General features: G+C 37.4%; 1 protein-coding gene across 2 annotated transcripts in view; it reads left to right on the top strand.

The window, feature by feature from the left end:
* Positions 1–13545, top strand: part of snap47 (synaptosome associated protein 47) — a 109227-nt gene extending 95682 nt beyond the window's left edge. Inside the window, exons 5-6 of one of the 2 annotated variants that reach the window (XM_039753264.1) lie at positions 7873–7964; positions 12974–13088. In XM_039753264.1, coding sequence (XP_039609198.1) covers positions 7873–7964; positions 12974–12980 — 99 coding nt within the window. In that variant the 3' untranslated portion in view covers positions 12981–13088. Of the gene's footprint in view, positions 1–7872; positions 7965–12973 lie in introns of both variants that reach the window. The other variant, XM_039753263.1, reaches the window with a different exon arrangement.
* Positions 13546–27828: the final 14283 nt, after the last annotated feature.

Raw genomic sequence — 27828 nt, 5'->3', positions numbered from 1 at the left:
AGATGGCAATACCCTACAAAAGCCTCCTCACGCATATGAAAAGACAGCACCAGCAACTGCCTATCAAGATGTTCTTCAGCCGCGTACCCAGACACCCACTGCCTACTCCTAGTACTTCTTCACTGAAGACAACAACGCACCTGCTGAAGATACTGCACCACCTCTGAAGACTCTCCTACTGAGGTCGTGCCTTCATAGGTTAGTGTATGTGTGTAATTAAATGTACAGTACAATAATCTACTATATAAAAGCATTCGGGATTGTTCTTCCATCCTGTGAGTGCAAAGCGTAGCGGTATTCCGCTTATTACAGACTTACTACTTGTGGCTTGAGGTACGAAGCAACGCATTGTGAGCAGAGTTCTGGTGCTCTCATCGTTCCCTTGCTTTTGTGCGCGATGCACTGGAAAAATAGACAAAATTATTTCTCTGGAAATAATTAATGTTGATGGAGTACAAATGCCTCATCGCGTAGTAAATATCAGGGGAGATGGTGCTTGCTTATTCTCATCTATAGCTTATTTAGCGCATGAAACTCCGTCTTTAGCGGTACAGATTTGGGCTGACGTTGTACGACTTTGGAAAGGCACTTGAGGAGAAAAAAAAAAAGTAGGTTTTCGGGAGATATAATGAATGGTCAATTTAATTTTCTCATTCCCTACACTTACATGCCTGATGTACACATGGAGCGCACAAAAATTGAGGATAAAAGTCGGTACGAAGCGACGCGATGTGAGCAGAGTTCTGGTGCTCTCATCGTTCCCTTGCGGCTTGAGGTACGAAGCATCTATAGCTTATTTAGTGCATGAAACTCCGTCTTTAGTGGTACAGATTCGGACTGACATTGTACGACTTTGGACAGGCACTTGAGAGGGGAAAAAAAAAATTTCGGGAGATGTTATGAATGGGCACTTTGATGTTCTCATTCCCTACACTTACATTCCTGATGTGCACATGTAGTGCACAAAAATTGAGGATAAAAGTTCGCCTAGTAATATGATATTTGTAACGTCTAATATGTCTTATTTTGTCTAATATATTGGGTAATACGAGTGTAATGGTGACTAAAGGGTGTTATTTCATGTCTAGAGGGCTCTAATAATGTTAAAAAATGTATTTAGAAGGTCGTAAACAGGTTTTCTATACTCTTAACTGCGAAAATATTCGATTTATAAATAAAGAATCCTACTTCGCGAAAATTCATTTATCACGGTAGAGTCTGGAACAGATTAACCGTGATAAACGAGGGTTCACTGTAGATATTTATAATGATAAAAAGTAAACAGATATGAAATTTGACAAAAATCAACCATTAGTAGTATTTTATTTAAACAGTCATCTGAATTTTTTGTATCATGGACATATACAGTTGTGCTTGAAAGTTTGTGAACCCTTTAAAATTTTCTATATTTCTGCATAAATATGACCTAAAACATCATCAGATTTTCACTCAAGTCTTAAAAGTAGATAAAGAGAAACCAGTTAAACAAATGAGACAAAAATATTATACTTGGTCATTTATTTATTGAGGAAAATGATCGAATATTACATATTTGTGAGTGGCAAAAGTATATGATCCTCTAGGATTAGCAGTTAGTTTGAAGGTGAAATTCGAGTCAGGTGTTTTCAATCAATGGGATGACAATCAGGTGTGAGTGGGCACCCTGTGTTATTTAAAGAACAGGGATCTATCAAAGTCTGCTCTTCACAACACATGTTTGTGGAAGTATATCATGGCACGAACAAAGGAGATTTCTGAGGACCTTAGAAAAAGAGTTTTTGATGCTCATCAGGCTGGAAAAGGTTACAAAACCACCACTAAAGAGTTTGAACTTCACCAATCTACAGTTAGACAGATTGTGTACAAATGAAGGAAATTCAAAACCATTGTTACCCTTCCCAGGAGTGGTCGACCAACAAAGATCACTCCAAGAGCAAGGCATGTAATAGTCGGTGAGGTCACAAAGGACCCCAGGGTAACTTCTAAGCAACTGAAGGCCTCTCTCACATTGGCTAATGTTCATGTTCATGAGTCCACCATCAGGAGAACACTGAACAACAATGGTGTGCATGGCAGGGTTGCAAGGAGAAAGCCACTGCTCTCCAAAAAAATCATTGCTGCTCCTCTGCAGTTTGCTAAATATCACGTGGACAAACCAGAAGGCTATTGGAACAATGTTTTGTGGACGGATGGAACCAAAATAGAACTTTTTGGTTTAACTGAAAAGCGTTATGTTTGGAGAAAGGAAAACACTGCATTCCAGCATAAGAACCTTATCCCATCTGTGACGCATGGTGGGGGTAGTATCATGGTTTGGGCCAGTTTTGCTGCATCTGGGCCAGGATGGCCTGCCTTCATTAATGGAACAATGAATTCTGAATTATATCAGAGAATTCTAAACGAAAATGTCAGGACATCTGTCCATGAACTGAATCTCAAGAGAAGGTGGATCATGCAGCAAGACAACGAGCCTAAGCACACGATTAATGTTTTGGAATGGCCAAGTCAAAGTTTTGACCTTAATCCAATTGAAATGTTGTGGAAGGACCTGAAGCGAGCAGTTAATGTGAGGAAACCCACCGACATCCCAGAGTTGAAGCTGTTCTGTATGGAGGAATGGGCTAAAATTCCTCCAAGCCGGTGTGCTTGAATGATCAAAAGTTGCCGGAAACGTTTAGTTGCAGTGATTGCTGCAAAGGGGGTCACACCAGATACTGAAAGCAAAGGTTTACATACTTTTACCACTCACAAATATGTAATATTTTATCATTTTCCTTAATAAATAAATGACCAAGTATGATATTTTTGTCTCATTTGTTTAACTGGTTTCTCTTTATCTACTTTTAGGACTTGAGTGAAAATCTGATGATGTTTTAGGTCATATTTATGCAGAAATATAGAAAATTCTAAAGGGTTCACAAACTTTCAAGCACAACTGTAAATGCGTATACGATATTAAAAACTGTATTTAATTTAAGACATATTCTTTCAATAACTATTATTAATTTTATTTTCATTTATTTTTCATCAGTTTAACAATAACGTGTAAACATTGAACATGCCATGTACATATAAAGATCTAATGGGAACAATTAGCTGCTATGTCCCCATCATGTTCCTGGTAATACATTTAATTTTATATTGTTTTTTTATTTCTGCTATCATTATCATAATTAAATGTAGCTAAATGCAGTTTTACCTATAGCAATTTATTGCAACAAATCTCTCTATATATAAAATCCAACATTTGTCTCTCTGTATGTATGTCTGTCTGCTTTTCATGAGAGAACTACTTAACAGATTTAGATCAGGTTTTTTTCTATAATCTGCTTGAACATTCTGTTTGATTTTCCAACTTCTCTCATTGCGCTATGTATCATAGGTCGCTTGCGGTACCGATTTATTTGCATAAATCTGAGAGACAGGCAGTGGGCAGAGGGGAGGGGGGCTGGGCCCTCCTCACTCACACACCAGCCTCGGGGCGTTCCTTACCTCCTCTTAGTTAGCAAACGAGAGAACTACTTAACGGATTTAGATCAGGTTTTTTTTCTATAATTTACTTAAACATTCTGGTAAATTTTGCGACTTCTCTAATTGAGCTAAGAATCATAGTTCACTTGCAGGAGTGAAATATTCATGCTAATGAGTGGCTGTAGGTCGAGGGGAGGGGGAAGCATGATGTCAGGACTAGGGAGCCGGGTAAGGCCCTCCTCATTGTCCTGTTTCACTACTTCATAGGCGGAGCCGTGAGGGACGGCTAGTATTATATAATACTAATCCTGTTTCTTTGTTTTCAGATGACTATTACTCTTTTTACTCTGCACATAATCTAGGTCAGTGGTCAGCAAACCGCGGCTCTTTAGCCACTTGAGTGCTGCTCTGCTACAAATCGATTTCGACTATGTGCGGGCGAGCGGGGTGTCAATCGGGTTGACGTAGCTCAAGCGGGCGTGGGGTATGCGGCACCGAGGAGGCGCACGCAACTAACGCACGAGTTGAGCAAGAGCGAGCCAGTCACAGCTTGTCCGTCAGTGTGTACAGTGGTCAGTGCCTGGCGTGCTGAAAAGTCTCACGCGAGCGACAAGAGTACCTTAAGCGCATTAAGCTACTTGTATCTTTCAACCAGCTGCAGATCTATTTTTGGCATCAATTTAATAAGTTGTTCTAACTTTGTTGCTGCTTTTATTGTTATAAAACGAAACATGTTTTTAAGTGCCACCTATTTGATATGGTTACAAAGAAGAAGCAAAGAAAAATGGAAGATAAAAACCATAAATTTAATGTTGAATGGACCAAATCGTTCGCGTTTATACAGAACTCAAATGGCCTTCCAACCTCTCTTCTTTGTCAAGAAAAATTGGCCCATAACAAGAAATCAAATTTGGAGAGACACTTTACAACTAAACACGTGTCATTTGGCAGTAAATATCCCGCCGGTGATGCGAGGAAGAAAGCAGTTGAGGAACTTCAGAGTCAAGAAAAATCAAGTTCTGTATTTAATTATTGGGTGCAATCTTCCAACAATGTTAATACTGCAAGCTTTACTGTTAGTCAAGAGATTACTAAGAGAGTCAAACCATACACAGACGATGAGTACATTAAAAGTTGTTTTTTAAATGCATCCGAAGAGCTATTCCGGGATTTTAAGAACAAGGCAGAAATTCTTAAAAAAATTAAAGAGTTACCACTGTCTGCTAAAACAGTTAAAGATAGGACAGTCAAAATGTGTTTGAATATAACCAATCAGCAAATCAAAGTTCTTTTTAAATTGGTTTCAGCTTTATCAAGCACTTTTTTTTCAATTTATTTCGTCTATGGGTCCTAAAGAAGAACTTTTAGGATTATTGCCACTGAAAGGTCAAACACGTGGCGAAGATATTGCAAATGCTGTCATTGAATGCATGGAGAAAACATCATATTCCACTCGACTCAACAGATGGGGCAAAAAGTATGACCGGATTGAGAAAAGGTTTTGTTTCTATTTTGAAGGATAAAATTAATCACAAGATACTTGTTTACATTGCATCATTCATCAAGAAGCGCTTTGTGTGCAGACATTTCCAGAAGAAATTTGCAATGTTATGGAATTGGTGATCAAGATTGTCAACATAATTGTAGCTAAAGCTCTTCATCATCGCCAATTTAAAGAATTTTTAGTTGAAATGGAGAGTGAATACGCAGATCTTCTGCTGCATAATAAGGTACGTTGGCTTTCAAGAGGAAACGTTTTAAAGCGTTTTGCGTCCTTATTATTAGAAATTACAGCATTTGTCCTTGAGAAGGGTGTTGACTATCCTGAACTAATGGACGATCAATGGATCCAAAAATTTTATTTCATCGAAATAATCTTAATCGTAAACTACTGGCGAAAGGAAACACAATTTTTTCGATGTTGGAAGAAGTCATTTCATTTGATAACAAATTATCCCTTTTTGCTCAAGATTTGAAAGAGAAACATTAATTCATTTTTCAAGCCTACTGAAACATCACCAAGAAAATAAATCAGTAATTGACATTTACTATTTCAAAACAGCAATTTTAAATATGAGGGAAGCTTTTCTACGGAGGTTTCAGAAATTCAGAAATAGCATGGCTACGTAAGCCTTTGTTAAAAAAAACCTCTCAGTGCAGACGTAACATAATTGAATTTTTCTCTTTTTAATATTGACATTGGCGCTTTTGAAATGCAGTTACTGGAGTTAAAAAACAAAGAATTATGGAGCTTGAAATTTGAATGCCTTAATGCTGATCTGGAAAAATTGGAGAAAAATAAATGTGATTTTAGTTCACACCACAAGTGGTCTGCTTTGAAAGACCTGGAGAAGGAAGACATGATAATTTTCAACACCTGGAATAGTATTCCTGACTCATGATCAGTTAAAAAAACCAGCATTTGCTGTTCTTTCACTCTTTGGCTCTACATATTCATGTGAACAATCTTTTTCAAAAGTACATTGAGAAATCGTCTTATTGATGAGAACCTGAAATCCTGCTTGAAATTAAAAACAACGACATACAAACCTGACTTATCCAAACTTTCCAAGGAAATGCAAGGTCATTGCTCACATTAAATGTGTGTTTTGTCATATTTTTATTTTAATGTAAAAAATATTTTTTTGTCAATAAATAAGATTATTATTATTATGATATCTGGTTTTATTTAATGTTAGTAGCTAGTTTAAACCAACTTGTAAAAACATGGTTCTTGAAAAGAAATTTGGCTCTCAAAAGAAATCTTAATCATTGTACTGCTGATCTTTGGCTCTTTTGACAAATGAGTTTGTCGACCACTGATCTAGGTGATGCATAAGTAATCATGAAAAAACTAAGTGCAAAAATATCATTCTGTTATCATTTAGTTATGGTGAGAAACAAAGACGTGATATTTGAGAAATAATGCACAACTGGAAGTGGTTCTGATGACCTTTTCCTCTATCTCTGTATACGAGAAAGTCGAGGGGATCACACTCCTGATTTTTAAATAACAATGATAGTTGAAATCACCAAAATGGGCCTGATTAAAAGTTTACATACCCTTGTATGTTGGGGCTAATAATATACACACAATTTGACACACACAGTTTCAAATTAAGGGTAATTAAGGGAGTGTCCTCGTCTGCAACTTCTTTGATTGTAATAAGTGTCTGTGTATGAATAGTCTATTTAAATTCATGCAGAGGATTTCAGGAATTTTCCAAACTAAAGTGAAAACAAGGTAGAAAACACCACAAAATGGGAGATTCAGGAATTTTCCAAACTGATGTGAACAGGTACAAAGCATGACCAGATAGATCACCCGCCATTTGGAGGATTTATACTTTTACATTCCAGAAAATCACTTACTTAAAAATTCCAGACAATCTAACAGCACATTTTTTAAATCTGAAAAGGGGGGTTTGGTTTTCATAGGAAACTCAGGCAACTAAGGAAAAACATGTACACTCTATAGTTGTTTAGTTCAGGTAAGAATTGAACTGAGTCCAAGTGCTTGTGCCTTCTATCTTGTGATGCGGCCTTAAAACATTAGCAAAAATGAAAATAACAACAAAGAAAAAATAACTATTTTTGTAGTAGTTAATCAAGACAGTATTGCTCTTTAACAGAAAAATATGGTAGAAGTAGTTGCAATAGTTTTGTCATATATACAGGGTGCAGTGAAATTCTTATTTGTATGTTTAAACAACATTCAACATGCCTCCATGAAAACATTACATTATTTCTATACAGAAATCCATTTTATTTAATAAAAATAATTAGCTTACCAGGTGTACTCCTTACCCAATAACACATGTTTAGTGTCATAGCAACCTGGCATCTGAAATTTATTTTTGCCTTAGTTTAAATGATAACCATTCTTTATTTAAATGTGTTTTCTTTTTTTCCTTTTTGTCACTTAAAAAACACCAATTTCCATATACCCTTAAACAGTATCATATCCTTTAACTATTGTGATGGGCCCAAACAATTCTACTAAAATAACTGCATGAAGCCTAAAATAAATGTGGAATTTCCAGGATCATGTACTGTCAATGTCTTACCACTCTGTTACAATTCTATCTATACAAGGAAGCCATTAATCCTGATGAAAAACTGTTGCATTGAATTCATGAACAAATTAGCAGTAGATTGCTTCGTAAATTTCACAGTAGTTCTGACATTTGCATTGACTCCATCACGTTTCCCAATACTGAACTACTGAACTTTTTTATGGTTGCATACTGGATAGCACTAACGCAACAAGCTCAAGATAGCCTTGTCAATGTGTGTGTAAAATTTACACATTTGTTTCTATCTGCAAGGGGTTTCTCTGATACTTATGCTTTGTTCACATCAACCATTCCCTGTTGTAAATCTGCTTGTCTAATTTTCAAGGTTTTAAGGAGACAGCAGAAGCCATCCCAGAAAACACATGCAGTCAGTATTTCTGGTTCTAGTTTAGAGCGTTCAGTTGTCCTTAAATTAAGGTAAATATTAATTTAAAATATATTAATTAAAATTTTAAAATTGTATAAACAATAGAAACATAATAAATAAGTAAATCTCTACTACAAAAGCAAAAAATAAAATTTATAAAACCTGGGATACACACGTTTCTGCCCTTTTGTACCCCAATTTACCCTTTTATAAATCACAATTACTTTGTAAATGTGCATTTAGGGATGTGCGTCGAATGCTGGCCTACAAAATCTGTGTAGATAGTTAATTATTGATCCCGAGCCAAAAATTATACCAAGTTAGATAAAAACACTTAAGTACACACTATACAAATAATATTAACTAAGTATAAGCTGTCAAATGCTGTCTCAGTACACTGGGGTTAGTATCTTACAGTCCATACAGCTTATGTAGATGGTGCATGCAATAATGCAAGAGCAATAGGAATGGTGCAAATAATGCTAATACCAACGTGAAAGATATATTAAAATAAAATAGAATGACATGGGTTATGCTTATAGGGTAACATGTTTAAAGTGACACGTTATAAAAAAAGGCTTTACAGTGAAAACCAAGTAATGAGATATTAGATCTAGTGCATAGCTAATATAGCTTATAAGGTAGTCCCCGGAAGACCAGAGAAGGAGCATCAGGCCCAGAACTCAACCACCCCCTGTTGGGAAGAGATAAAGAGTCTAATGGCTCTGGGGACAAAAAATCTTTTGTATCTGTCAATATTTAAGTTCTTTGATAGCAACCAATCACTAAAAAAACTCTTCTGCTTAATTATGGTGATGTATAGTGGCTGATGTTCATTGTCCATAATAGACAGTAGCTTTAATAGTGTCCTCCTCTCAGCCACTGTCACCAGAGAGTCAATTTTCATGCCAATCACAGATCCTGCTCATCTGATCAACTTGTCAATATAATCAGCATCTCTCTTCTTCAAGCTACCCCAGCCCACCACAGCATAGATAATAGTATTGAAAAAAACTACTGACTGATAGAACATCTGCAGGAGTTTCTTATGTATGTTAAAGGAACCCAGGCTCCTCAGAACATAGAGTCAGCTTTGCCCATTCCTATACAGAGTCTTTGTGTTCTCTGACCAGTCCAACCTGTCATCCAACTGCACTCCAAGGTATTTATATGTCTTGATCCATTCTGAATCAACCTCTTCAATGGAGGCTGGTCTCAGTGGTGGGCAAGACTCACGGCAGTCCGCAACCATCTGCTTGGTTATGGAAGTGTTCAACAGTAGTGGGGTTGACCAACACCATCCCACATACTTATCCTTCTGTCCACCGCAGACACACCCCACAATGGCAGTGTTATCTGAGAACTTCTGCATGTGGCTTGTGAGTTGTAGTTAAAGTCTAATGTGTGCTGGTTGAAAAGGAAAGGAGAAAGAACAGTCCCCTGTGTAGCTACTGTGCTACTGATTACAGTCTGCAATGTATAGTTCCCCAGTTTGACAAACTGAAGTCTATGAGTGAGGCAATCTGCAATCCAGTTCACCAGGTGCAAGATGACTCCAATCCTGGACAGTTTGTCCCCCAGTAGGAGTGGCTGGGTGGTGTTAAAAGTGCAGGAAAAGTCAAAGAACATGATCCTCACAGCACTGCATCCTTTATCCACATGTGATTGATTCCAGTGGAGGAGGTAGAGAATGGCATCATCCACACCCACTTTCCCTTGATAGGCAAACTGCAGAGGGGGTCTAGTGCATGATTCACCTGTAGTCTGAGGAGATGAAGAAGTAGTTGCTCCATGGTCTTTATGATAAGGGATGCTAAAGCCTGAAGTCACTGAGTTAGCTCACTGAATCTCACTTTCTTGAGAACCGGGATGGGATATAAGGTCTTCCACAGTGTGGGGACCCTCCCCAGTCGCAGGCTTAGGTTGAAGACACACTGGAGTGGTTCTGCCAGTTCAATTGCACAGACCCTTAGAAGTCTTGGACACGCATTGTCTTGGCCAGCTGCCTTCCTAGGGCACAGTTTCCTCAGTTCTCCTCTAACCTGGTCACCAGTAAAGGTGTGAGAAAACAGGGGGAGGGGAAGCGGGGGGGCTGTTAATGCCTTCTGATGTGCTGTTATGCTGATGGGTTCAGCCTGATTCATGTTGTCGGTTTGGGGGTGGGGTGGATGAGCAGCTTTGAGGGAGGGGGTGGTGGTTCGTGAGTATTTGGCAGTTAAAGCAGGATCAGGGCAGTCAAACTATGTGTAGAAAAGATTGTACTCATTCACTTTCTCCACATGGTCCTCTGCTGTACAGATGTTCCTTTGCTTATAGCCTGTGATGGTCTTCTTACCATCCCATACCTCCCTGATGTTATTTTGCTACAGCTTATGATCTGCCTTATTCCTGTAAGACTCCTTAGCCTCTCTTAGTCGAAGTTTAAGTTCCTTCTGTACACCCCTCAGCTCTGTCTTTTCCTTGTTTTTGGATGCTGTCTTCTTCTTGTTAAGAAGGCACTTAACATCACTGGTAATCCATGGCTTATTATTAGCAAAGTAGCGTACAGTTTTCACAGGAACAACAATGTCCATACAGAAGTTCAGATAGTCTGTCATGCAGCTTATAATCCCCTCAGTATCCTCTCCATCTGGTTACTGCAGAACACTCCAGTCAGTAGATTAAAAATAGTACTTAAAGGCATTTTCAGCTTCAGGAGACCATTTCCTGAAGGAGTGTGTAAATGTGAGTTGTGTTTGTACTGAGGCTGTAGGTAAACCAGATTATGATCAGATTTATCCAATGGGGAGAGGGGAGCAACTTGGAAAGCAACTCTCATATTTGCATAAAGAAAGTCAATTGTCCTTATTTCTGGTGGGACAATCAACATACTGAAAGAAGGAAGTCAGAGTTTAGTCCAGTGTAGTATGATTGAGATCACCAGAAATGACAATGAAAGCCTCTGGGATACTGCGTCTGAAGTACTGCCATTGTTGCGAGTATGATGTCTTATGCCGTCCCCTGCATCGGCTCATGGAGGAATATAAATAACAACTATAATGGTGTGAGAAAACTCCCTGGGCATGTAGTATGGACTGACACCCATCACTGACAGTTAAATCTCCCAACAGCAAATTGTTTCTAACTATTACATGCCCTCAGTTACACCACCCAATGTTAATAAAAACTGTGAGACCCCACCTTTGTTTTTACCACAACATTTAGTGTCCCTGTCTGTTCTTACAGTTGGAAACCCCAGAATGACCATGGTAGCATCAGGAATGTTGTTGGCTAGCCATGTCTCCATCAGGCACATCAAACTGCACTCCCAATAGACCCAATGGGTTTTCACTCTAGAAACCCTGAAGCCTACAAAAAAACTTGTAATCCCAGCCCACCTTAAATTCCTTCGCACCTCTCCATCAACATCTTTTGTTTTGTAAATGTGTCGATCAGCGCAAGCAGCCTGCTGTCCCACCCCCCCTGCTTGATGGCTCTCAGCTTGGGCAAAAAGTTCTCCCAGCTCAAGCCAAGGCTCCTTATCTGCTTGTGAGGTGTCTGGAGTTGTACAGGGTAAATAATGCAGTATATCATTATTTGGAATACATGTATTTCATGTGTGTTTCGTGTCTACAAAGATCTAGGTAAGTGTAGGATGAAAGGAAATGCCAGGCAAGAAATACTGAACACATACCTAAAGCAGAAACTTTTTCCATGTTATACTAATAATGATGTGAAGTGTATAATTTTAATGCAATATTAAATAAACACATGTGCTTTTATTCAAAAATGTAACCAAAGTAAAAAAAAAAAAACAAACATTCGATTTTGCATTAAGTAAAGAAAAAGAAAGAAAAAAACGTATAACACAGATGGAACTACTGTTTAGGCTGCTATTTGCAAGTACCAATGAGCATGCCAATCGACATCATACATATATAATCATGATTCCGCAGAACTTCACTAGCTGGTTGTGCTTCACAGCTGATTACACAAGATAATGCATGGCATTATAGCACCTCCTCTCTGTGTTCTTGGGGTCAGGGAAATGTGTATGGTGCCATTGCCTTAACAGTTACCCACTATCACCTGGCACATATAATGACATGACTGCTGTAACAATGAATAGTACAGGTCATATGAAAAACAAAAGGTTCAACCAGTTACCTTACCAGCAAGCCAGCTAGCATGTACAGCACCATCACAACTGTCAAAGCTACTTTGCCTCAAAATAAATGAATCACAGGCAGACCCAAGCCACCTGGATGCAACATTTCTTAGCCACCTCATGGCATCACATATTACATATAGAATGTAACAGCAAAAAGCAGCTTCATTCTCACTAGGTTCCCTTATTGCAATATGAAATTAACACTGTTGCAAAAATTCCATTTTATATTGACAAAAACTTATGTTTTATGAATGTGCTCCCACACCATATGAAAATTATATATGGTGCCTTGCTGGTGGGTTTATGGCTGAGATTTTCCTGAGCTGACGGCCAGTTCAGTGAGAAGTGACAACAGCTAGCCGATATAAACTGGCAAAAAAATAGTTTTTCAGTATGTAGCATTGGTCCCATTTTAAAGGGAACTAAAATACAGTCAGTGCACCATTTTCATTATTTTTGAATTATAATATGTTTGTCCTGTCAATGCACATAATAATAATGGCTTGGTGATATGATTTATTGTGCATGCAAATAATCATTTACAGTACCTGGTTTGGCTGCATTTCCGTACTTCATCAAGGGTGTCCTCATTTCCCAGTTTCTCCGAAATGTATACACATGGGCAGAGTTGTCGTAAATATACACATATTCCCCTGTCATGTTTTCCTTTATAAAACAAACGTTTGTGTGGAAAGTTGCATATGCACATTCCATGCCTCTTTTTTCTGCATAAGTGAGCTTTATAAATGAGGCACTCTGTGTATCTTTCCCAATTCAGTCTTAAACCAATATATCATGTTATTTACTGTATGTTAAAACAACATAACTGTTTATAAAGCCATTGTGTAGTTTTCTGTGTTTATTAAATGCTGTGATGATTCCTTAAATTCTTATACTTTTTTATAACAGGTGCTAATGAAATTAAAAAACCTTGCCTTGGAAGCAAAGACAGAGCTGGAGTGCCAGGATGAAACTTTGGATGCCATTACGTCTGCCACAGAGAGGGCAACCACACACATTGAGAAACATAACCGACGTATGAAGAAACTTATGTAGACTTCTACACCAAAATCAATACCGCCTGTGTTTGGGGAAGAATCTTTTAACATAATTAATAACCTGTCTTACTTTTCTGTCATTTAAGTTAAATATTATTTGCTGCCTGTGCCTTATAATGAATGTCAGTATACATAATTCTCATATATGAATGATTTTTGCCAGCGAAAATATATCTTTCAGTGTTGAAATTATATTGTTTCAGTATATATATGTATGCAAAAAGTAAAATGATTCTGTGGAAAATAGCGGGATGGATAATAATAAAATAGAAATTTTTACAGGGAGGAAAAAAAACAGTTACCTGATAAATAGTGTGTAGGTTATTAAACACTGACAGTTTAAGAATCGGTTTTAATGTAAAACTGCAATTTGTTTACTTTGTTACTTTGAAAACCATTAAAATGTATTTATTTATTTATTTATTTATTTATGTTCTTTGAGCAAACAAAAAATGTTGTTTGGTGCTTTGACACAGCACTAACACATTTTATTCTCTACTGTAACTAATTTTGCTTCTGGCTTTCTTCATTTGTCCCATCTTATTTATGAATTTAATACTGCAAACCAGTCTTCATCTTCATATTGAGACAGCAGTGGAAACTGAATAGAACATTAAAACAATCTAGACGAGAACAGGCCATTCAGCCCAAGAAAGCTTGCCAGTTCTATCTACTTATTTCTTCTAAAAAAACATTAACTCTAGTTTTGAAAGTCCCTGAAGTCTTACTGTGTACTTGGTAGCTTATTCCACGTGTCTATGGTTCTCTGTGTAAAGAAACAACTCCTAATGTGTGTACGAAATTTACCCTTAACAAGTTTCCAAATGTGTCCCTGTGTTCTTGATGAACTAATGTTAAAATAACAGTCTTGATCCACTGTACTGATTATACCTTCTTAATTTTAAACACTTCAATCTTGTCACCTCTTAGTCATCTTTTTCTTAAACTAAAAAGTGTCAGACCTTTTCATCTTTCTTTATAATTCATCCCCTGTTGCCCTGGAATCAGCCTAGTCACTCTTCTCTGGACATTTTTTTAGCACTGTCATATCCTTTTTGTAGCCTGGAGACCAAAACTTTACACAGTAGTCCAGATGTGGCCTCACAAGTACATTATAAAGCTTAAGCATAATCTCCTATGAGTTGTAATCTACACATTGTGCTATATAACCTAACATTCTGTTAGCCTTCTTAATGGCTTCTGAACACTGTATAGAAGTTAATAGTGTTGAGTCCACTACAACTCCTAAAGCCTTCTTATAAGGCGTGCTCTCGATTTTCAGACCTTCCATTGTGTATTCAAACCTAAAGTTTTTACTTCCTACATGTAATACTTTATATTTACTGACAATAAATTTCATCTGCCACAAATCTGCCCAAACCTGTATGCTGTCCAAGTTCCTCTGTATTGATTTAATAGATTCCAGATTATCTGCCAGTCCACCCTCTTGGTATCATCTGCAAACTTAACTAGCTTGTTACTTATATTCATATTCTATCATTAATATATATTAAAAATAGAATCGGCCCTAGTACTGACCTCTGTGGAACACCACTCTTAATGTCTGCCAATGTTGACAGGGTTCATTGCACCATTACCCCCTGTTTCCTGTATCTGAGCCAATTCTGCACCCATCTATAAACATCACCGTTAACTCCCACTTCCTTTAATTTGATGGTCAACCTCTCATGTGGCACCTTATCAAATGCTTTCTGAATGTCAAGATAAATAATATCATGTGCCCCACTTGGATAATACCCTTTTTGTTGCTTCCTCTTAGAATTCCAGCATATCTGAACCCATGCTGACTGTTTATTCTGTAGTTTAGTTTTATTCTTTAATCCTGTTATTCAATATTAATATTGATTTACTCTTTTTTGAATTTCTAACCTAAAAATGGCAAGCATTCATATTTTACAGAATTATAAATATATATTGTGACAGGGCCGTATCGCTCCCTTGAACCCCTGTCCACGACTCCTGACACCAGGTAAAAGTCCAAGATTTGACTTTATTAAATTGCCACAGTGCACAGAGCACCCTCTCCTCCACTATACTCATACAAATAAACACAATAACTACAATAAACAATCCTCTGACTCCCAGATGTGTTGCCACCCTTCCACCCAGCTCAGCTCGCTGTCTGGGAGCTCCCACAGTCCTTTTATATTCCCTGACCCAGAAGTGTTCCCAATCCCCAGTCCATGTGATCTTGTATCACTTCCGGGTCAGGTAAAAAGTCCTTTTCTTCACCCTGGAAGCACGTCATTGCCCTTGTCCATGTGACTTGGACGTACTTCTGGGGCGTAGGGTAAATAACCGTTGTGGCCCCCATGGCATCCAGCAGGGCTGTGTATAAAAACTGCAATGTCCATGATGTCCTGCTGGTCTTCAGGGGACCTTCATACTGCAGGGAGGGCTCCACCTGGCGGCTTGGGGGTATTGGCCGGGATATATATATATATATATATATATATATATATATATATATATATATATATATATATATATATATATATATATATATATATGTCTATTATAATAAAAAATCCTGGTATGAGATGAGACTTTTATAGCCTGGGATGAGACGTGACTGTTTTAGAGAGATACTTGCACATCCTGCGAGACGAGACTTTGTGCCAAGAGATTTACCCACACCTGGGGCCAGAAATAAAAGACAAAGAGTAGATGACAAAGTAGAACATCGTAAAGAATGTAAAAACGTTGGCGTGATACACATGCACAGCAGGTTAGAGATAATGAAAGTACTGAAATTCTAAAGTCTCAAAAAAATGATAGTAGAGATCACAGCACAAACAGAAATTATTATTTGGTGAAATAACGGAACGGTGAAAAGAGATTGAATATATTGTTTAGATTTAAACTTGTAGATCGTCTAATTCATATTGCAATCAGGGAGAAGTAGTGTTTCTTCCCAATGAAGAGACATATTCGCGAGAATTAAAAGATTTGTTGTATGATGAAAGTGAAATCCACATACCTGAGCGGCAGAGACACAAAGTGGCTGGCTCGTAGCGCAGGCCTTGGGGGGCGGGGGTTGGCAAGCAAAATGTAAAGCCCCCTAGTGAATTTATATATTTATATATATATATATATATATATATATATATATATATATATATATATATGTGTGTGTGTGTATGTATATATATATATATATTGTAAAAGGCCGCTATATGAACGCTGACCCGACACAGACTGACACCATGAGGCACACGTAAAATAAACTTTATTTTTCTTTACATGTGGGGCACGTGTTCCCTGTAACCCCCACAGGCACAACACAGTATCAAGTACAGCAAACAAAACACCAACATGCACAGTTCTCCTTTGCACCACCACTCCTCCATCAAGCTTCATCCTCCTCCTCCTGACTCTGGCCATTGAGTGGTCGTTGCTGGGCCCTTTTATAGTCCACCTGGAAGTACTCCAGGTGGTTGATTTCCGAGTTCTGGCTGCACTTCCAGTTGTGGCGGATATGCAGCCCATACAGACTCAGGAGTCCCAGCTGCAGCACCCCCTGGCGGTGCGTGCAGGACCTAACAGGGCTGCACCCAACTCAAATTCCCATGGAGCCCTGCAGGAAACAGAGGCACTGCTCCAACCTAGGGGGGCGGCCATCTGGCATCCAGGGGGAGGTATTGCACAGTCTATGGCTGCTCCCCCTGAACATTTAATGAAGGGGTGTCCCAGCCAGGGTCCGTGCCGTCTGCCACTATATATATATATATATATATTTAGTTAAGTGGTAAACAAGTTATTTGCTACTTTAAAGAAATGCAAAAGGTTTCAGCTGCTTCTTATATTTTACAATGCCTTTCCTTGTCTGTAAGTACTCTGTAAGAGAACTGAAAGTTTGTCATGTCATTTTTTTGGCAAGCCTAACTGAAGAAAAGATGTGTAAACAATTTTTAGCAAAACAAACTTCATAGCAGTTCGTTTTAGGAAATATAATAAGTTACATCATCATATTTTTGTGTATTTCTTACATAATATTATATTTAATTTATTTAAATATTTAATTTACAAGCTGAAAGTATTATAGACATTTGCCATATAATATAGGTAAAATAAATTGCAAAGCAACATTCAGTTAAACCACAGAACACCATCATGATAATCGTTATAATATAAAGTAATACATAAATGCCATGATGATTTGAATGAAAATTTTTATTTTTTTGAATTTATATACAGTACATACATACATACATACACATACATACATATATACATGTCAATTCTGTTATAATGAACTACATTTTAACACTAGAATTCCTGAAGCCTATGAAAAAATTTGTAATCCCAGCCCACCTTAAATCTGTTCACATCTCTCCATCACCGTCTTTTGTTTTGTGAATGTGTCGATCAGCGCAAGCAGCCTGCTGTCCCATCCCCAAATACTGGAGCTCATGTTCTTCCAGCTCAAGCCTTCTTTATCTGCATATGAGGTACTTGAGTTGCATAGGGTAAATAATCTATTGTTATTTGGAACACATGCATTTCATGTGTGTTCCATGTCTACAACAATCTGGGTAAGTGTAGGATTACAGGAAATGCAAGAAATGCTGAACAAATACCTAAAGTAGAAACTTTCTTCATGTTATAGTACTAACAACAAAATTTTTACATGGAGTTTATAATGTTTGAAGACTGAAGTCCAGATATCAAATAAACACTTTCAGAAGAGGTACATGTATAACAAAACAAATGTGCTTTTATTCAAGACTATAACTAAGAAAAAGAAATTGGGTTAAGATACATTGCAGGTACAACCTCTCGGCTGGCTCAGTGGTAAGAACTGCTGACTCATAATCAAGAGGTTGCAGGATCGAATCTGGGCACCCTCCAGAATTACCATTTTGAGTAGGAGTTGTTCTTATTGTTACTATCTTCTTATATAATATGCTACCATGGCTGTCCATTTGTCTGTCCAGGATTTTAAATTATCTGTAAACGCAAACTGTTTGAACTATTGACCTGAAATTTGGTACACATATACTACTTGACATCTACTGTCCGTGTTCTGGGTGATGATTGATCTCCAAGGTTATTCCTCTTTTTATTTTTATTTTATTTTATTGTAGAATCAACTATTGGCAGCGGCCGTGCGGCGCATGTGTACGGACGCCTTTCTCATCCCTACCAATTTTGCCGTCACTTCCCCTACCTCTTCATATCTTAAATCATTCTTGAGACTAATTGAAGACTTAAGTGCTAGTTTAAGTGAAACATTAAGTAAAATGTACTAAGTAATTGCAGCACAAACACTGATTTAATTAGTTTTAACATGAAAAGAAGCAGACGAAAGAAGAGAAGAAGCAGGCCAGTAGGGTGGAGAAAAGGTGAGCTGCTCATTAAGCAGCAAGCGCATCAGCCTCTGAGCAAACAAATGCTAAATGTACAGAGAAAGATTATGAAAACTATGAATGCTAAAGTCAAGTGTATTCACTGCACGTTATTGAGCAGTGCGTCGTTACTGGTTGTACAATAAAAACATACATTTGATTTGAGTCTGTAACAGCCGGTGTAAATTTATGGAGTTTGTAAAGGTTAGCGTTTTTTTTTGTTTTTTTTAGTTTTATTCTCTCAGTCACATTAATGCTCACCCCAATTTGACACTACTGTTTTCAAATAAAGACATGTTATAAAAGAGGTGAACTCCGATAAGGATGAGGGTTCTATGTCGGATAAAGAGAACAGAAGCCCTCCTCGCAAGAAATGTCCACTCACATATTAAAATAACGCAGCTGCACCAGGTGTAAAGGAGAAATATGGCACGGTTTGGATGCAGGAACAGGTCGGGCATCACCCTGCTACTCAGTCTGCCCCACACGTGTCCCTCAAAGTAAAAGCAGGGCTTACAGAGTTTGCCAAGGTATCGTGCAAAGTTCTGTTTGTGATTATGTTTTGTGATGGTCTTTATATAAAAACATTTATATGTTACTTATGAAAAAGCCACTTACCTTGATTAATTTACTTATCTTCCGACAGCACAAAGTCACAAGTAGACTGCAGAGCTTCCTATGTTTGATTGACACAGGCATGCTCATAAAGTATATGTGTACTGAAGTGACTTTAGCTGCAGGTGGAATCTCCACGCAACTGTTGTTACAGTTCTGCCTTTGTCCAGAAACGGTTTCATAAGCTTTATGACCACAGTTTTGGAAAGTCTTTCTCCCATGGGATCTTTTCTTGAATACGATCAAACACAGTTGTGTAGGGTGTGATAGGAGCTTCCACCAGCAGCTAAAGTCACTTCAGTACACGTGTACTTTATGAGCATACCCGTAGTTTAAATTATGCCGTTTTTATAAAAATCATTTTTTTGTTTTGATTTATATTGTACAAACAGGCCCATTTGTGAAATAATTTAAATGACATTACAGTTATTATTTATACAATTTATTTGCATACAGAATTTCCCTTTATTCTGAAAATAGTTTTTAAACACAATGATGCTTTTGTTTTGCTTATAAGTTGCAACATATTATAGAAAAGAAAAATTTCTATATTAGCATAAATAGCATATTAACATAAATAGCCATAAAAAGTAATTAAAAGCTTCTACTACATTAGATTAAGCATAAATTAGAATGTTAAGCAAATAAGATAGGTCAAGCAAATAGTTAACTAAAAAATCAGGCATATTGCATTTTCTAGTAAAAAAGGAAAATTACCAGGAAGGATAGTACAGGACAAAAATGATGCACAGAAACTACCCGAGGACAGGATAAGGAGGAATGAGAACACCTGTGTTCAAGGCTGAGAAGCTGAGGAACAATACCACAGAAAAAATGGTTCTAGTAAGCACATAAGAAACCAGCTGGATTGGTGAATCAGCAAAAAGCCAGCAAAAAGCTTTTGCTATAAGCAAGGTCACAATGATGCAATGCATTAAAAAAATAGTATATTCAGGCACTAGCAATAAATATAGAAAAAATATATTAGAAATTAACTTTAGCATAGAAATTAAGGCAAATCAAGCATGCCAAGCAAATGATTAAATAAAAGCATATACCATATTTCTTTTTAATTAAAGCTTAGCTTCAGGCCACCATTATAACATAGTTTGAAAGGCTTAGAAAAGAAAATGACACCATAAAAGCCCAAAGGTGGATAAAGGAAAACATCTGCCTGGCCAAAGACCAATCAGAAATAAGCAAAACAGAAAACAGAGATGAACAATGGATAGTAAGAACAGGTGCAGAATGAGCTAATTGAACAAGGTCAAAGTGATAAGAAATGATATATAAGTTTTCAGTTTTGAACTGTTCCGGGCTCAGCTCAATTTGGCCGTATTGGGTTGAGTCTGTGTTATTATTTGTGTTGTTTTATTGCAATAAAGCTTTAAAACTCTGTTTGCCTATCCTGAGTCCTAATAGCCTTCATTTTCAGGTAAAAAGCCTTCTGGCGACAATTTTTCGCCACGACAATATTCATTTTTAATTTTCCAGCAAACAAGACCATTTAGTATGTTCCAGAAAACTACATAAATAATTTTAATTAATGTGAAGTTTCATGGTTAGTAACTTTACCTTCATCTGTTTTTTCTTATCAAATAAAATTTCTGTAAAATGTCAGTCATTTATTAAGAATAAAATGTTGATAATACTCTAAAACTCAATACAAATATAATAGTAGCTCAATACACACAGCAAATCACTTAAAATCTAAAAACCTTTTCTATTTAGGCCATCAGTATAATTTATTAGTGGACTGTCGGCAACATTTTTGTAATGTGAAAGCATGAAACTAGGAAAGCTAAGTGCTGTAGAGGTCAGATACTTAAACCACAATGTTGGCAATTCATTTTCTGTGCTCCAGTTAGTATGTGATTGTGCAAGTCTTTCATCCTTCTTGTGGCATTAGTTGTAAAAAATAATACATATGTAATTAATGTCACCTGAGCTTATACAGTGGCTGATAAATTGACAATGAACATAAATTCCATTTTTACCATAAAGAATGAAAATGTTTTCTTTCTATGTCAGCCTCTTAGTATATTTAATATATAAATATGATATTTAAGTATCTATTTACCAGAACATTAAGAGGTGTAATTTCATGTGGTATTTCTTCTTGCCATTGTGTAACTTGTGTATGTATTTTTGGGACATCACAAGATGTAGGTGGTAACCTCTAATTACCAATAGGTCGTTCTGAAACTTTAATTAATCTGCTGTCACAAATATTAAGTCAAGTATAAAATGTATTGCATGTTGATGGGTGCCTTCCTCTATGTTACATATTAGCTACCATATGAGCTTTCTTTATTGTTTAATCAAAGATGTACATTATGTACTTGTTTAAAAAAGATTACCAAAAAACAAATTAAAAACATACATGACTACATCCAAAAAATTAGTTTTTCCTTCTCATTCGCTTTTTCAATATCTGTTTGCGAGTTCACTTGTAATTTTATGACTTCTTTTGAATGAGTTTCTAACTTCCACAAACAGTACCAAATTTTTTCCTCAATTGCTGTTTCAGTTGCCTTACTTTTGACATTAGTAGATGAAACTTGACTACATGTGTTGTGATACTAAAGAGACTGTTATGGCGAGAAACTCTAGCCAGATTTACTCTAGTATTTAAAAAAAAATATGCTCAGAAAAATTAAGGGTATACTTACTCATCACAGTCTGACACCAAGTCTGTTAAGGTTCAGGGATATCAGTCTCTCTAGTTAGGAAGCTTAAGCAATTCTGTATCAACTTCATCTGCTTTGGTGCAAATGAAAGCTACATTTAGTGCACTTGAAAGGCAAAAGCAAGACAACCTCCCAAAAGGGAATGGTTTTGCAGGTGGTGGCCACAGACAACTGCTCTCTCCTTATTCTTTCTGACTGATTATTCTCTAGTTTTGTGTTCTGCTAGTCCTTGTCACTACTGGTGGCATGAGGTGATACCTGTAGCCGTTTCAGGTTGCACAGGTAGTCCAGTTCCTCCAGGCTGGCACATACATATGTGCTGGCACAGGAAAGTTTTCTCTGTCTCCCAGCACAGTCTCAAGAATATGTGGAGGAGGCGGGTTGTTACATAGGGATAGCTGGACAAGCCATAGAAGGGTTTCAGCTCAGCAGTAGGACTTATATCTGCTCCTTTGTGTGAGGAGGAACAGAAGGAGCATTGCAAGAGCTCTACAAAATTACCTCCAGGTGGTTACTGGTGTGCATGTTTCTTACCAAACTGTCAGAAACAGACTCCACGAGAGTGGCATGATAGCCCAACATTCACTTGTGGGACCTGTGCTCACAGCCCATCACCATGCAACTTGATTGGCATTCACCACAGAATTTCACAATTAGCAGCTCTGCCATTGGCACCCCATTCCCTTCACAGATAAGAGCAAGTTCACACTGAGGACATGTTAAATATATGAAAGAGTCTGGAGATGGCATGATGAACATTATGTAGTCAACAATGGTCTGGGGAGGTATATCCTTAAAGGGTTGCATAGACCTCCATGTGCTAGGCAATTATATACTGACTGCTGTTAGGTATCAGGATGAAATCCTTAGAGCCATTGTCAGATCTTATGTTGTTGAAGTTGGAACTGGCTTCCTCCTGGTGCAGAGCAATGACCGGCCTCATGTGGCTAGAATGTGTTGGTTGTTCCTTGATGACGAAGGCTTTGATGCCATTGACTGGCCTGTATATTCCCCAGACCTGAATCCATCTGAGAACATCTGGGATGTTATGTATCGGTGCATCTGACGCCACCAAGTAGCGTCACAGACTGTCCAGGAGCTCACTGATCCAGGCTAGGAGAAGATCTCCCCCAGGACACCATCTGCTGTCTCATCAGGGGCATGTCCAGATGTTATTGGGAATGCATACAGGTACGTGAGGGCTATACACACTACTAAGTCACATTAAGAGTTGCTTTGATGAAATTCATGCAAGTTGGACCAGCCTGTGATTTTAGTGTTTGACTTTAATTTTCGTTATGATGGTTAATCCAGCCTTCAATGGGTTAGTGATTTTGGTTTTTATTGACGATTGTTGCATCATTTTTGTTCTCAACAAATTACACAGTATTACTCAGAAAAGATTTTCCACTTGAATATTTTATTCACCCTAATCTGATTTGTGATTTAAGAATTCCCTTAAGTTTTTTTCAGTAATGTATATTTAATAAATATGTCTAAACAAGAAACGTCTTATTGTTATTAAGATAGCTCTTGCACATTCCAGTGTGGGAATCCAGGGACTGCTTCGTGACCTGGAGGGATAATTGACATGGGCAAAGAGTTAATTGATTTGGTGAAAAAAATATGTCATGATACCATAAGATTGTTAGAGGGAATGTCTTAACGAAAAGTTGCCAGTAGTTCTGCATAAGGAACATATAGGGTGGTCCAGATCTAATTATGCAATTTTCACTACGCTATAACCTATTAAGTTTATTACATAGAAAATCACCCAAAAAATACCCGGACCATTGAGAAGTGTGCAAATTGACGACATGAAGAATCGTCTTTATGCCGAACTGGAATTATCCCTGCATAAATCAAAGTTATCCAGACGATCGGGATCTGCGTAATTAGATCTGGACCACCCTGTAAGAGTAGAAGCCCCTTCTAATAGACCCTGGCACAACTGTACCCTGTACAACTGAGCCTTCAGTAACTGATAAGGAGTTGCATCTCTAAGGTAGTCTGAAACTTACCCATCCTCTTAAATGAGCTAACTACATGTTTTCCTTAAATGTACGTACTTCAGGAACTGTGAATGTTAACTTTCATTATTAACATGATAAATACTGGCCTCTTGCCAGTTCTTCATGCCCTTCATCTTTAATGGGCAAACTGGCCCCAGCGTCCCCTCTAATTGGCTGCCACCTGTTAAACAGAAGGTCTTAGGACTTCTTGCCCGTTGTCCTTGGTCTCTCTCTCTCTTACTATCAAACAGTGCTGGGATTATTTTCTTTCTGACATCATACAATTTCTTCTAAAGTAAAAAGAAAAGAATTCCATTTTCAGTTCTGAGGTTTTATATAACAGGATATACTGTAGCTATCCCCAATACTGAACTAATTTTATTATTAGGCATTGTGAACAAAAGGGGGCACTAGAGAGTCTGAAACCACAGACACAGTATCACACCAGACAGTATATAAATAAAATAAACGTTTTTTATTTACACCTTTCCACTAATTACCTTTCCAAACTAAGCCACAATTATACACAACAAATTAATTCTTCCTCCTGTCCACCTCCCGTCAAGTGAGGCAGCGGGCTTCCTTTTAAACTAGACCCGTGAACTGCTTCCAGTCTTCTGTCAAGGTCATCCAGAGCATTTCGAGGTTGTGTGGAAACCAGAGCAGTCCTCCCCCAGCAGCTCCCTCTGGTGGTCCCCAAAGACCACTCTTCAGGTGTCCTAAGCGAATTTAGCTCAGAGGGATACTGCCATTTGTTGTGTGGGGAATGATCTGCTCCTGGTGAGCCTGTTTGCCTGCTCCTTCCATTATTTTTCACCTGGATAGGCATGAATCCTTCCTTTATCCTGGCCAGGGTGCCTACCCCTCCTCTCTGGCCTGCATGTCAAGCTTCAAGTTTGTTATTACTCATAAAAAAATAAATTAGCCAACATCAGAAGTCATTTTAAGGAAATAATACTTTATACTTGCATACTATAGTTTTCAGGACTTTGTTTTTTTTAATATATTTTTATTGATTTTAATTAGAAACAGATAACGTTCCATACAGCCATGTCAAATTTAACAAATCAAAGCAAAATTCAACCCCCACCCAAGAGAAAGAGAGAGGAGCCAGCAACTGAAGTTACTTTATAACAAGAGCAAGAAAAGAATGGTGTCCTTTTCCCCAAAATGGAAGCTTATTCTAAAATGTTATTGATTAGACCCTACCATATTTTAAAACTCTTTGAACAGATCCTCTAAATGAGAATTAGATTTTTTTCCAATTTCAAGTAGTATAGAACATCAGTTACCTACCGACTTAAGATTGGTGGGGTGGGATTCTTACTGTTTTGCAAGATACTATGTGCTATGAGTGAGGTAAAGGCAAAGGTAGTTATAGTTTGCTTGAATTTTGTCCACTTTATGGCCGTCAAGGAGTACACCAAACACATTAATGGTTTTAGGAGTGATTGTGAAACTGAGGCTATCTGATAGGAATCAAAGAGTTTTGTCCAAAATTTGATTAATTGGTTTGCACACCCAAAACATGTGTTCCAGTGAGGCTGGAGCTAGATTGCATCCTTCACACATTGGATCTTGCCCTGGAAACATTTTGGACAATTTTAAATGTGATAAATGAGCTTTATAAAAGATTTTAAGTTTAATGATTGAATACTTTGCATATATGGAGCTCAAGTGCTGTGCCTGGCTGCCTTCCACTCCTTTTCTGAAATATTAAGTGACAGATCCTTTCCCCAATGTACTTGGCAATGTTATTATAGTTACCGAAAACTAATATCAAAACTGAAACTATTATCTAAAAAACATTTTCATGAACTGAAATAAAATAATTAACAAAACTGAAATGAAAAACCAAAACTAAATGAAACTATTAAAGTAGCTAGAAACACTAACTGAAATAATTTACTAAAAAATATTTTTAGTTTTCATTTTTGAGTGAATTTTCTTGCCATTAGTATTTAACCATTTTAAATTTTAATTCTAAAACAGAAAGACATATTCCATGAGCCGCCGACATATATTCATCCAGTGAACAGCAGCTGGTGATGGAGGGCAGGTGTTCACACAGCATTTGCGGTGACAGATCAAGCTGAATATGGGCATGTAAAGTGTGTGAAATAGAAAGCGATTTACGTGTCGCCTTTCTTTTGCGCTTGTTTCATATCAAGATGTAATTCAAACACCTGAAATTGGAAAGTGCTGGTCAATAAAACCTTTACCGTATGGACAGAAAAATCACGAGTGAGTAACATTTTAGTTTATTTCTCAGGTGACTGCTTTTTGTTGACAGTAATTCTAGTGCCACTTTGCTAAAAAAATGTTTTTACTTTCTTGTATATGAAGTATAGTAATCATGAAAAAATTCGACCTTGAGGTTTTGATGAATCTTGATGTTTTAGACCTCCCTAAGTCTGAAAATACAGTTTTTTGGAATTATCTGTGTGTGTGTGTGTGTGTGTATTTAAACATGATAACTCAAAAACACCATGAGATAGATGGATGAAATTCAGCATGTGGTTGTTACACCAAAATTGTTTATCTGTATTAACTTTTGGTCCAAATCCATCAACCGGAAGTAGTTCTTTACCTGAACAATACTCAATTTTTTTTTTATTCATGCACCTGCAAAGTTCAATTTATTCAACTTTACTTTTAAAAAAAAATTTCAATATATTGTTAATTTGATTTATTTTGTTGTTGATGGTTCTTTAATGTACATAATATAAAAATATAACCAATGTCTTGCAATTTACTTCTCAAATATCCATCCCCATATCTGAGTACATGAGAAAATCTAGGGGAGACCATTCCTGATTTTTGAAAATAAAACAACACTGATCGCGAGAGTGACTAGGTCATCATACAAGATCAGCATATTGTTAATGACCATCAGTTTTGCTTTAAAAAGTCTTTTAATAATGAAGCAATACAAACTTTGTAAAATTCCTGAGTTGGCAAGGTCTCTACTGAACTACAGGTAGGTAGGTGAGGAGAGTCTTCCAAGTGATGAAAAACTAAACATACCCAATATGTTTTTGTATTTATTCTACAGTATATTTATTAAATTATCTGTTTTAGTTCATATTCACAGCTAAAAATGACTGATATTGTGAAAATAATCCAGTCGCATAATTATATTTTAAAACATCTGTCCCCCTTTTTTCAATGTTTCTCTCTCTCTCTCTCAAAGTATATTGTTGAAATATCATATTCTTTTTGTTCTTATCATCAGCCATTATCATACATATTGCATACCAGGGATTTTTCCTGCTTTGCATTCAAACCTGCTGGGGTAGGCTCCAGGATTCCAGAGATCTTACTCTGGGTAAACAGGTTTAGATAATGTATGCGTTGTTCTTAATCTCAGATACTGTCTCTGTTTTTTTTTGCTTGTCTATACTCCTATTACCTGCTTCTACTCTGCTCATTAAGGGTTTACCATTCTTATACATTGGCTATTCAAGTTTCACCACCCCTAACCATCACACTACATGCTTGTTTTTCTTTGTTTCCCTCAATACAGGTAGGTGGGGTCTGAAAACTGAGGCCTAAGCACTCTGTTCGTTCTAATCCCCCATGATTTTCATGATCACACCTGTCAGAACACAGTAGAATCAATTTTCTGATTTTTGATATCTTTTCAGGCCTCCAGGTGGCAAAATTCTGTTGTCATAAAAACGAGTCCAAGACATTATAAAGGTTTGGGGCAGCCACCCGTATATTGTTTTTCCCAGCTGCAAAAGGGTTTCCTTTATCAAAGAATCGATGTGCATCTCACAGAGTCCAAAACAGAACTGCTATAGTAGCCTAAGATGGAGGCTTTAAAGGTCTTGAGAGGAACTGATGTCATGAAAGGGACCGGAACCAGAAGTGACATCATCAAAGGGGCCAGCTTCGGAAGTGACGTCATCAAAGGGGCCGGCTTTGGAAGTGACGTCTTCAGAGGTGCCAGAACCTTGCAGGATTTCCCGGGAAAGGTCTGTAGGAAACTGAGAAAGACAGTCAGCGCACTCTGCC

The sequence above is a fragment of the Polypterus senegalus genome, chromosome 5, assembly GCF_016835505.1.
Source record: "Polypterus senegalus isolate Bchr_013 chromosome 5, ASM1683550v1, whole genome shotgun sequence".
NCBI lineage: Eukaryota > Metazoa > Chordata > Cladistia > Polypteriformes > Polypteridae > Polypterus > Polypterus senegalus.
Note: the sequence above shows the minus strand (reverse complement) of the source record. Positions and strands in the feature narration are given on the sequence as shown.